At 48.6% G+C, this 12,715-nt stretch overlaps 1 protein-coding gene across 9 annotated transcripts in view; it reads left to right on the forward strand.

The window, feature by feature from the left end:
• Positions 1-12,715, forward strand: part of PTPRS (protein tyrosine phosphatase receptor type S) — a 170,932-nt gene that overhangs the window by 39,762 nt on the left and 118,455 nt on the right. For all 9 annotated transcript variants that reach the window (XM_033136957.1, XM_033136960.1, XM_033136958.1 and 6 more), the window contains exon 5: positions 8,525-8,635. In XM_033136957.1, coding sequence (XP_032992848.1) covers positions 8,525-8,635 — 111 coding nt within the window. The remainder of the gene's footprint in view (positions 1-8,524; positions 8,636-12,715) is intronic.

Here is a 12,715-nt window from a genome sequence, read left to right on the forward strand (position 1 = left end):
GTTTTATTTTGATTTTTTTTTAACATTTGTTTCAGCCCTTTCTGCAATAGCTCATTCACGGGGGGGGGGGGGGGCAAGCGTCAGCATCCCTCAGTTAGAAATCAAGAGATTTCAAGAGATTTCCCTCCTTATATGTTGTCCCCCCCCACACACACACACACAAAAAAGGAGAAACCCTACTGGAATATAAAAGCAAGCCTTCAAATAAATGCTGGAAGTTCCATAAGGAAGGGGCCGTTTTGACTCCACAGAGTTGGGCCCGTGATACTGAGTGCACACACAGCTGGTGTTGGATCCGAGCAGCGGGGGCACTACGAAAGGTGACTCCCCCCACAACTCTCTGTTCAAAGAAACCAAAGCAGCGCAGGCCTAGTGGTCACAGCGACTCTTCCCCAGTTATCGGCGTCCAGCCTGTCCACGGCACCTGTAAGGGGTCAGGTGGTCTGTGATGGATGCTGGTGGGGCCCCCACGTCTCTGCCAGCTAAGCCCACCAGGACCCCCCCCCCCCCGACAGCAGAAGAGGGGAGCTCCCCCCGCCTCCAGTGTCTTTTGCCCCTTGACCGTGAGAAAGCTTTGGTGGGAGTTTTCTCAAAATGGAGGAAATACGCCAGACTTAATTTTGACAGGGTCTTTGTGTATGTGTTTGTTGTGGCGGCGCAGAGATGACCATTTGCGCTTCAGGGGGGGAGAGAGGGGTGATCTGTGGTGTTTGCCGGTTGCAATCCTCGAAGCTTGTGCTCGCCACAGGCGACTCGAGGGGAAAAGCGGAAGACCCTCGGCGCAGACTGGACGCGAACACCAGTGTTTCCCAAAGTCTGCCTGACAGCATGCCTGCAGGGAGGGTGGCCCTCCGACCCTCCCCCAAAAAATGGCCAACATGGTGAATGGTGCCTTTCTCTTTTGAGCATGCCATTTCTCCAATCAATGGCTCATACAGAGACATGGCGGTGAGGGTGCGGCACTTTCTCCCCTCCTATATAACTCTCAAAGTAAACCTTTTTCAGAAGGTAAGGATGAAATGTGTCTCCGGTTCTCGTTTGGGGAGGCGGCGGGGGAACCTCAGCTGCCATGTCTGGGGAATCAATGTCTAAACTTCTGTATGTGATAACCTCTGTCTTATCTATGTCCTGTCCTGTGTTGGGTTTGTTGGTGTGTGTTTCTTTTTTTCCTGTGGAAATATTTATTTTAAAAGTAACTGGCTTATAACCACACTTTTAATTTTTCCCCCCTTTTCTGTTTCCTTTTTAACTTTATTTCACTCAGACACCTTTGGTAAGTGTGCTTTCCACATAAATCAAGTCAATTCTTCATTTTCTTAAATATTAATAGTTCTTTTTTTTAAAAAAAAATGACAACCAGTCAACCCCAAACCTGTTGCCTGCCCTGCCCTCCTCCCACCCTTAAAACTAATTCCTTCTTTTAACAGCTTCCCTACACCCCTACGAAGTAGGCATGCAGCTTGACTCTTCTACTAACGCCTTTATTTCAGTAGGGATATTCTGCCGTTTTTAACGAAACATTTGTGATGTGGGAGGCTGTCGTAGGCACCTAAAAAGCAGAAATTATCGGCGTCTCGAACCTCGTGGCTGTTTACAAGGGAAACTAAGAAAATGCAATCTCTTCCGAGATTAGGTGAATTCGGTAGCTGTAAAATAAAATCGTCCTGGAATCCCCACAAACACAACATCGTGAGCTACCTTAAAACTGCATCATGTCTCGTTTCTGGGGGTTCCCTCTGGCCCCCCCCCAAAATCTACAAACTGATTTGGGGGCTTGGGAGTTTCACATTTAACAACTGTGTGTTAGAAATTTCCCGGAAATCGCAAGGTGGTTGGGAAGGCAGGAATCCCTGAAATAAAATTAAAAAAAAATCAAAAAAAAAAAATCCTTCCAGTAGCACCTTAGAGACCGAGAAAGTTTGTTCTTGGTATGAGCTTTCGTGTGTACCTGAAGAAGTGTGCATGCACACGAAAGCTCATACCAAGAACAAACTTAGTCGGTCTCTAAGGTGCTACCGGAAGGAATTTTTTATTCATTTTTTATTTTGTTTTGGCTATGGCAGACCAACACAGCTACCTACCTGTAAATAAAATTAAAAGTGTGGTCTGTGCAAGGAGACAGCTTCCTAATTTCTCTTTCCCCGTTTGCTATGGTGGAGAGTCTTAAGGCAGCGGTCAGCAAACCTTTTCCCCCAGTGGGCCGCTTCACTGTCCCTTAAATCTTTTGGCCCTCTCTCGATTCCTTTAAATTACGGACCCTGTTTACCCGTCAGATGCCACACCACTGCCCACCCAGCAAATAAAAATCTCTGCTCTACTGCCCCAGAAGCAGAAGTTCTGGGCAGTTGCCACTATATACCGTTCAGGAGTATTTGGGGGAAAGTAGGAACTCTTGTCAAAATCAATTTATCCCTGCACTGGAAGGGGTCGGATGACCCTTGGGGGTCCCTCCTAATTCTGCTCTCCAACCTTGCAAATATTCTCCAGCTTCTTAGATGTGAAACTCCAACAGGTTTTTTTTAAAAAAAATAAAAATCTGCCACCTGTGTCCTGTCGTCCTGGTATATCTCCCCCCCCCCAAATTTTCCTTCTGCCCCCACGCCCAGTAGTTTAAATAACTCTTCATGAGCCAACCCAGGCATGCCCATTGGAACTTCCATCTGGCGTTACTGCAATTCAGGGCTAGCGGGTGGCAACTGCTGCCTGATGCGACGGACGAGATCCGTGTCTCCCATTCCTTGTGCAACACCATTGAGGTGTTGGCGAAACATCCCCTCTGCATACAACCCCCCCCGGGGGGGAGTATGCGAGTTTAGGGGGTGCAAAGCAGGCTTCTGTGGCACGCAGAGCTCTTCCCTCCAGAGGAGAGGACAGCCAGGAGGAACAGCCACCGCTGATGCCAGCATCTTCTGCCTAAAGATGGCTGGGTCATTTCCCCTAATATTAGAGCCAGCCTTACTGTAATGGAGTATTAAGGGGAAATTTGCTTAATTCCTTACTGGAATGAAATCTCGAGGGGGAGAAAGGATTCTCCTAACATTTTTATTTTAAAAAGTGTTCATCAGCGTTACACAGGGGTCAGCAAACCTTTTCAGCAGGGGCCTGTCCACTGTCCCCCAGACCTTTTTGGGGGCCGGATTATATTGGGGGGTTTTGAACGAATTTCCATGCCCCACAAATAACCCAGAGATGCATTTTAAATGAAAGGACACATTCTACTCATGTAAAAAAACATGCTGATTCCCGGACCGTCTGCGGGCCGGATTTAGAAGGCGATTGGGCCGGATCCGGCCCCCGGGGCTTAGTTTGCCTACCCCATGGCGTTACATGTAAAATTTCACCTGGAGCAGCAAAACAGGGAGCAAATCCCATTCCCACGCAAATAGGATGCAAGCACGTCAAAGTGCAAGTAGATAAATAGGTACCGCTCCGGCGGGAAGGTAAACGGCGTTTCCGTGCGCTGCTCTGGTTCGCCAGAAGCGGCTTAGTCATGCTGGCCACATGACCCGGAAGCTGAACGCCGGCTCCCTCGGCCAGTAAAGCGAGATGAGCGCCGCAACCCCAGAGTCGGACACGACTGGACCTAATGGTCAGGGGTCCCTTTACCTTTATAGACCCCAGTTTTCTGACCTGAAGGCAGGTCAAGGGGGGCGCCAACCTGAATATTCACAAAGATTATCAACACTAGGGTTGCACTGATTTGCAGCGGTGATGGTTTTTGGCCATGCCAGTTGGCACCGCCATTTTGGGACTGGGGGCCCCTCTTTCCTCTCCCCCCCAGACCCACGTTTGATGTTCGGCGTAGGCTCCAGATAATTTGTTCCTATTGGAAATAATTGTGAGTCAGACCCCCCATAGACAAGCGCCGCCCCCCCCCTTCTCCCCACTGGTCCTTTCCCCCCACATTGCTCCAGATTGATGTCACAGATGGCAGATTTTTTGCATGTGTTTCGTTTCCAGGCCCGATTTTCTGAGACGGAAAGATGAGTTCAAGGCTGTTCTATTTCCACTGAATAAATCCACAACCCCTCTGCTAATTTTTCCCTTTTCTCTCCCTCGCTTTCTCTCTCTCTCTCTCTCTCTCGCTGCCTTTTTTAAAAAACCACCCAGCTGCTCCTCTGCAGAGACTTGCCCAAATTAACGCTCCCTTTAATTTCCCCCCTCCCTTTCCTTTTCTTTCCAAACTGTATCCTCCAGCGAGCATACCTTGCCTTCGGTTAACATTAACTAGCTGGTAACCTTAACTAGACGCTAACTAACGCCTTTCTGTCGGTTCCCCGTTTTTTTGTAACCTGTCCTGCAGCCAGAAGCTGGCTCTCTCTAACTAGAACCTTAACCAGCTTTAACCAAATAACATTCCGCCCTCTCCCCCCACCCAGCTGACACTAACTAATCATAATAACTAGGTGGTTTGTTTTACCCCTATCCTGAAAACAGGGCACATGCATCTAGGAAGTTTTTTTTGGGGGGGGGGAGAGTATTAGAGAAATTTAAACTCTTAAAAAAGAAAGCTGGTTAATTCGGAGTGGAAGTAGAGGTTTCAGCAGATGTCTCTGCTGCAGACGTTGATGATGTTATAGCAAGACGGGGGAATGCTAATATTTGGAGATTCTGCAAAGGAGGGAGTTTTTTGGACTTTTTCGCTTTGTTTTCAGGATCGGAGTAAAAACCCTAGAGATCTTAATACATTTCTTGACTGAGATGTGCAGCAAACTCTTGGAAAGCCAGTGGGGGGCAGGGAGGAGGGGAGGGGAGGATCCTGCAATTTTATGAGGTTAAGGCGACTTCCGGGCTTCTTGAACCCAAACCTCGAGGAGAACGCCCAGGAAGCTATTTCTGGGGGTTGGACTGGGGTGTTGGGTTCAACGCTGGATGTCCGTTTCGACCCATCCTTGGAGGATAAGAGTGCCTCTGAGCGTGTGCAGAGTGGCTCGCCTCGCTGTCCCACGGTTCGTAGGAAGCTGCCTCTTTCCAAGTCAGTCTGCTCAACCACCCAGGCCAATGTTCTCTGCTCGGACTGGCAGCAGCAGCTCCGAGCTTAGCGCAGCAGAGGTTGGACCTGGGACCTTCTGCAGGCCAAGCAGGTGTCCTGCCACTGACGAAAAGCTTCACCCAGAATTGCCTGCTCCGATTGGCAGAGGCCTTTCCTATTTAACTGCTTCCTGATCCGTAGTTGCTGACCAGTGAGGTGACCAGTATCGAACTTGGGACCTTCTGCCTGCCAAGCAGCTGCACTAGGACCACCAGCCGTTGGCTCCTCCCCATTGATGCTTTCCTGGGCGACCAATGACGCCCGCAGCTGCTTAGCAAGCCTTCCCGATTGGCCGGAGTGAACATGAATCACCCATTCATTCTTTTAAGTATACTTCCTCATTTCCCAGCCCACTCAAAATTAGGACGGCATTAAGAGATTCTCCAACCGGGAGCAAACTTTCCTTCTCCTCAGGGTTCCTTTCTCCCACTGGCACTTCCAGGGAAACGCAAAACAAAACAAAACAAAACAAAAAAAACCTCCCACTATTTTCCTCCCTGCTCTTTTTCACTTCTGTTTTTCTGTTCTTCTTTTGTTTTTTTTCCTTGCAGAAGGTACTCCGATCCGAGGTAAGAAACCACCACCCCCCCTGCGCAAACACACACAAAATAATTTGCCTCACACGGCGCTCACTTCCCCTGCTAGCCTATTTGCCACCTCCGCCTCTTGATTATAACCAGTTCTTGTTTCCGTGTTAAGTGGTGTGATTTTTTTTTTCTTAGAAAATCAGTAATAATCTTGGAGTTTTGTCAACCTTTCACTGTCCTGCCTCTTGTCCTGTCTTCTGTGACACCCCCACCCCATTTATTTCCTCCCATCAATTCTGCATTTATTTTCAATACGTGTATAATTCTCTTTCTTTCTTCCTTGGCTGGGTGGATGGAACTGGCCGCTGTGTCTGTCGGGGGCATAGCTCCCAACCTTTCCCCCTTTTTTTGCGGGAAATTCCCTTATTATAGCATTTGGAAATAAGCAGGGAGGGTTGTCAACTATGGTCAGGGGCCAAGAGAGGAAGACTTGCCAAGCTCCCCGCCACACTTGCAATTTATGGTGTGGGTTCAAAACATGACACCGAGAAGCACCCAAGGCGTATTTCTGGTTTTCCTTTTGTTGGTCGGTTACTATTACTATGATAAAATTGCTCCTGTTATTAAATCATTTCTCCTTCACAGCCCACAAAAGTGGTAAGAGATATCATTTGAACCCGAAACGGTTGTCCGCAACACGTGAATTGGAAAATTTAATGCAATTGTATTTGTATTTTCTGGTAAAAAAAAATGGGTCGCGGGGAGAGGAAAATATACCTTAATGTCTTAAGAGGAGCTCTGCTGGATCAGACCAAGGATAATAATTTTTTTTTTCTCATGGTGGTCTCTAGCAACAGGTATACTGCCTCTGAACATGGAGGGTCTGTTTCACCGTTGATAGGCTTATCCTTTTGTGGGGTCTTGGACAGAGGTCTGTAAAGCTAGAGAACAGGGTGGAGAATATGGACAAAGAGGATGTTTATCCTTCTCCTCTCCAGGACCGATTCCGGTCTTCAGGGGAGCCTTGGCACAGTGGCTTCCCCTAACCAGTGGTTGCCGCTGCCTGCTTTCTCTGCCGCCATTTTGTGGTGACGTTAGAGGGTTAGCCTGAGCTAAGAGAGCGCATTATAAGCCTTTGAGGTTGTGTGACACCTATTAGTCTGCTGGCTCACATTTTTCTAGATGGAGAGCTCGGTTTGTGCAAATTCCTGCATCAGGCTGCAATCTAGCATGCACATAGCACTAAGCCAGAGTTAGCACTGTATGCACAATTGTCTGGTGTGCATACTCCTCAACCCCCATCTATTTCCCGGAGGAGACTGGAAACGTCTGTTTCCAATTTGAACTAACTGCACAGTTAGTCGGCAAGTTGTCTGAGCCGGGGCAGAGTGTGGCAAGCGTTCATTTTAACTATGGTTTGTTGAAACACATCAACTTCAGACACTGGTTGATGTCCCTGGCTTGCTAAAATAAACCATGGTTGCTGCTAAACTAGCCACATTTCCCAGGCCTGACCTTTGGAAAACATAAACCATGGTTAAAACTAACCACAGTTCCCAGGTCCAAACTATGGAACACGTAAACCATGGTTAACACTAACCACACTTCCCAGGTCCAAACTATGGAACATGTAAACCATGGTTAACACTAACCACACTTCCCAGGTCCAAACTTTGGAACACGTAAACCATGGTTAACATTAACAACAATTTCCAGGTCTGCTGTTCAGAGCAGATAAACCATAGTTAGCATTAACAACTTTTCTCAGGTCCAACAATTGAAACATGCAGCTGCACCAGAGGAGGAGAGGGAGCTTGAGAATCGTACGCTGGCTGGGGAGAACCGTACCGTAATATCACAGATAGATAGATAGATAGACAGATAGATAGATAGATAGACAGACAGACAGACAGGATATCTATTATGGTGGTAGAAGAATGGATAATGTGAACCAAGCCCATGTCCACAAGTGGCTACCAGTTCTCACCCATTACCTGTGCAATGGGAACAAGAGCATGCTGGGGTCGCAATCTGGTGTGCCCTTACTAGTGAGTAAGTCCCACTGAGCCCAGTTGGTGAGTAAACCTATTCGGGATTGCAGCAGGGTGCCGCTTTTTGGTAAGAGGAACAAGCACCCAGTGGGTGCCGGAAGCGTTGAGCTGCGATGGAGAGGGAAGCGGGGAAACATGTGAAAAGGATCTAGGAGTCTTGGTAGACCACAAACTTGACGTGAGTCAACAGTGTGATGCAGCAGCTAAATAAGCCAATGCAATTCTGGGCTGCATCAATAGGAGTATAGCATCTAGGTCAAGGGAAGTAATAGTACCACTATATTCCGCTCTGGTCAGACCTCACCTGGAATACTGTGTCCAGTTCTGGGCACCCCAGTTCAAGAAGGATACTGACAAGCTGGAATGTGTCCAGAGGAGGGCAACCAAAATGGTCCAAGGCCTGGAAACGATGCCTTATGAGGAACGGCTTAGGGAGCTGGGTATGTTTAGCCTGGAGAAGAGAAGGTTAAGGGGTGATATGATAGCCATGTTCAAATATATCAAAGGATGTCATATAGAGGAGGGAGAAAGGTTGTTTTCTGCTGCTCCAGAGAAGCGGACACGGGGCAATGGATTCAAACTACAAGAAAGAAGATTCCACCTAAACATTAGGAAGAACTTCCTGTCAGTAATAGCTGTTGGACAGTGGGATTTGCTGCCAAGGAGTATGGTGGAGTCTCCTTCTTTGGAGGTCTTTAAGCAGAGGCTTGACAGCCACCTGTCAGGAATGCTTTGATGGTGTTTCCTGCTTGGCAGGGGGTTGGACTGGATGGCCCTTGTGGTCTCTTCCAACTCTGTGATTCTATACTAAGAGGTTGCCCTTTCCCTCCTGGCCTGCTGGTCCTCTGAACTAACACGTTTCCCGGCATCTCCTCCTTCCTCTCCCCGCTCCCGGACCCTCCTCCCATTTCCAGGTGGCCTTCAGATCGAAAGCAGCGAAGAGACCGACCAGGGGAAGTACGAGTGCGTGGCCAGCAACAGCGCCGGCGTGCGATACTCCTCACCCGCAAACCTATATGTGAGAGGTAGGGAACGCCGTGACTCGCAACAGTGGCAAATGCCACCCTGTCCAAACTCCTCTCCCCACCCCCAGCCTACACAGACACGCACACACTGTCGAATGCTTTTTTTTGCTGTGTTTCTCTTTTTCTGAAGACCCAGAAGGTGTTTGGGGTGGGTTGAAAAGTCCGTATCGGAGACAAATGGGTGACCCAGAGCGTGGCTGGACATTGGAGAGACCCAACTGTGTGGGAATATGCACTGGGGAGCAGGAGGAAATGTCTAATAACATGGGTCTGCACCTAAACTGCAGGGCTGGCAGGAGGCCTCCGGCTAACATCTGGCTCAGTTTCCCCCTCTTTTCCCAACCACCACCAGGGCATGCCAAGGGGAAGCTCGAACCTGGAGCTGCCCTTGTAAATATTCCACACCAACCCGAGCTTCATATGTGATTCCTGCATTGCAGGGGGTTGGGATGGATGACCCTTTGGGTCCCTTCCTACAACTCTTGTGAGTTTGCACGGACTGCGCCAGCAGAGGGTGTGGTTGGGGGGTGTCACAAGGGGCTGTCACCCTGCCCTTATTTCTAAACTCTTGTGCTTTTCTTTCTAGCCCACCTAAAAATTGCTCTTTCTGTCCGCCCCCCTCAAAAAAAAAGTTTTTTCCCCCTACCACCATTGTGGTTTCCAATACTTACGGGGCGGTCCTGAGTCTCTCCGCCGTTTAGACGTTATTACTGGGCCGATTTGCTCAGGCAAACTGGCGTGGGACTGCAAGAAATGAGAGAGGCAAATCTCCTTAGGCCATCTTTTTAACACACTCACGCCTTCCTGTGCCCTTCCTCTCGGGATTCTGGGAATTGTAGTCTATCCAGAAGCAGGAGTGTCAAAAGTACCGGAATTCCCACAAATCCTCACCCGCCAAGATGTAAACCAGTTGTTAAAAGCTGGTCCATGTTTGCGGTGCGGATCAGCCTTTCGCTGATAATTCGGATTTGGTTCGTAATCCGACTACCCTCCTTTTTCCTCCTTCGAGGCCGGAGGCACATCCTTATTTGTTTATTTATTCCTGGTTCCTCTAGGCGACAGTAGTCAGTAATGTCTGGAGGGCACCAAGTTGATGATGGGTGCTGTAAAGGAATGTTTTAAGGAGAGTTGTGTGTATTCCCGCCACAGAATTAGGATCAAACCTTTCAAGCTGTCCCAACGACAGCAACCCACCTTTTTTTAAAACAACAACAACAACAACAACAGGGAGGGGAACCCCTTTTCGTATGTGATTCCTGCTTTGCAGTTGAGGGACACAGTTGGGGGGGGGGGTTTCCATCCCCCTCCCATGTTCTCATGAACCACCTAGCAAAAGCCCAGGACCCTGCCAGGTGCTCACACAAATTCGTGTACAAACACAACACCGTGTGCGGAAACCGACCCCCCCCCCCAAGTCTACATCAGTGTTCCTTGGGTCTCAAGTTGCTGTTGTGCTACATCAACACACCAGCTGCAGTCCATTGGGTCAGTGGTCAAGGATAATGGGGAATTAATTGTGGTCCGACAGCACCTGAGTGCCCAAGGTCAGAGAGCTTGTGGTCTGGGTGAGGTTCAAACGGCTGCACGAATCGGGGTGCGGTGGGGTTCTTGGAAAAGCCCTGCCCCGAATGGCAAGATGTGACTTTGAACCTGTTCACCACCATCAGGGTATAGAGTCTCACGGTCCAGCCAGGGGTCTACCAAGCCCCAGCCTTCATAGGCTCACGCCGTTCGGTCAAGGCTTGACAAACGGCCAAGGGGTTCCTTTGGAGGGGTGTGTGTTTTTGGAAGCCTGGGCGCACACGAAATGGGTCCCCGTTGTGTCCTCAACAGAAATGGGTCCTCTTGCAGTTATTGTGAAGAGATATGCTGCGGCACTTTCTCTTCCTCTTCCCAGTCTCATTTCAAGTGCACAAAAATTAAAAAATAACTTTCTGTATCAATGACTTGCCAGACTGAGCATCCCTTTCAAACTATGGGTGCTGGAAGCTGTGGCCTTCCTAGATGTCTCCTAGGAGTACGCCTCCCGTCATCTCGTAAGCATAGGTTCCCCCAGCCTCCCACTAGATACCCCATAAGCCTCCTTGTTTTCACTACCTGGGACAATGAGGTTGTTGGCGCCTCCGCTATGGACCAGTCCATGGCTGTTGAGCTTCATGCGCCACAATAGATCGAAAGCCATACAGGCCTTTAGAAATTTTAATGTCTAACACTGCAGTGAAGTGAGCTCCTTTTCCAGTCCGCTTGGGGCCACATGCCTGGTAACTCTGCTTATTTTCTGGGTTTTGTGCGTATGTGTGTTTTTACACCCAAGCTAAATTTTTAAAGGAGGCTTTTGTGTTCGTTTGCCGCTGCTGTTATTGTTGATGTTGTTCATGTTGTGGCCCAATGACCAAAAAAAAAAAAAAAAAAAAAGAGAAATGATGTCCGTTGCCTCCACTGTTGATGCCACGGCAACCAGCAACATAGAGCGTAAGATCTGGTGCTGCGCTTAAGGAAATGTTTCTCAGAGTTTCTGCGCCATGGATAAAAATCTCAGGCCTCGGGGGGCCGAGCCCACATGATCCAAGACTCATGTGGGTTTGTCCCCCTCCTTCGTGGGTCTTCTGTAGGGTGAGAATTTTAACCTGCCACAGTTCAGAACTTTGGAGCTTTCTCCTCCCAATAGTTCCTCCTTGCCCATTTGTTCAATTTTGTGTAAAAACGCTTCATTCTTCCCCTACAAAGCTGGAATGGTTTGGCCCACTCAGTCACGGAAAACATTGGAGTGATGAGAGATGGTAACCACATCAGTCCATCAAAAAAAAAAACAGTCCAAAACCCGATACCTTTTTGGGGGACTGGCCAAAGTGTCAAAAAAGTGTGCCAAATGTACGAGTTGCTCTTTGTCCTGAAATCTGGACAGAGCTCTTTCTCCCCCGAGACGATGAAAACACAATGCTTTGTGCTGTTCTTTGCTCAGCACTACGCAGTAGCGGCACCTGGTGGGGTAATACTAGCATTGCACGATATTACGACACCCGCCCAACCTGTCCCTCACCTCCGGTGGGGCGGGGGAGGAATCCAGAGAAGAAATGGGTTTTTTTTAATAAAAAAAAAAACCGAGCTCTTTCCAAATGCAGAATAATCACTGAATGACGCAGGTTGTGCAAGCTCCCCGAGGGAGCTGCTTACTGTTTGGAGGCCAGCTTTGGAAAGTCACAGATGTGGCTGGCGCATGTGTTTATGGAGACATCTGTTTGGGTTCAAAAAAACGCAAGATCTCTGCCGTAGAGTCAGATGGGGCAAGAAGCTCACCTTGGAAGCTCACCTGGATAACGGGGTGCTCTCTCTAATAACTTCTGCTTCCTTACTGTGTTTTGCGATGATGCCGCAAAAGGGAGAAAGTGTTTGGATTGTATGACTGGGGGGGCCTTATCAGTATTAGAATTATTTCCCTTTTCTGTCATTATTTCCAAAGAGCCGTGAACATGATTGCTGGGTTGTTGTTGTTCCCCACCCCCCACCCCCTCTCCCACCCTACCGATTTTTCAAACTGTTTCTCCCATAATATGCTTTTGTCCCTTCCCAAAAAGGAATTTCAGGTGCATAGCATAGGGCGTTTGCACTGTTTGGTGTCCCTCCCCGGTTTTGCCCTTTTCCTATTGTCGTTATTAATTTTAACAGCCGTAGGGAACTTCCGCCCACCCACCCACCACCCAATTCATGTCTGAATGAGTTTGGGTGGGGAGGGGAGGAGCCTGTGTTGGAAGGGGAGGGGCTTTTAAGGCATGTCTTCATGGGTGCTGGGAAATGGGTTTGGCAGCTTCATGGGAAGCCGGAAGTACTTTTAAAAAAGGGGGGAGCCCCCAAATATTCAAAGGGACTGGATCGAATTGTGAGCTGTCGTTCTCTTACCTGGTGAATGGGCCCAGGGAGCACAAACACAATGCTTCTACAGCGGTACCTCGCGAGACGAATGCCTCACGAAACGAAAAAAAAAACCGCTAGACAAAAAGGTTTTGCGATCGCAGTGGTGACTCGCAAGACGGTTTTTTCCATGGCCGTTTTTCGCAAGGCGAAAACGTTTTTGCGATTAAA

The sequence above is a fragment of the Lacerta agilis genome, chromosome 18 (assembly GCF_009819535.1).
Source record: "Lacerta agilis isolate rLacAgi1 chromosome 18, rLacAgi1.pri, whole genome shotgun sequence".
Taxonomy (NCBI): Eukaryota; Metazoa; Chordata; class Lepidosauria; order Squamata; family Lacertidae; genus Lacerta; species Lacerta agilis.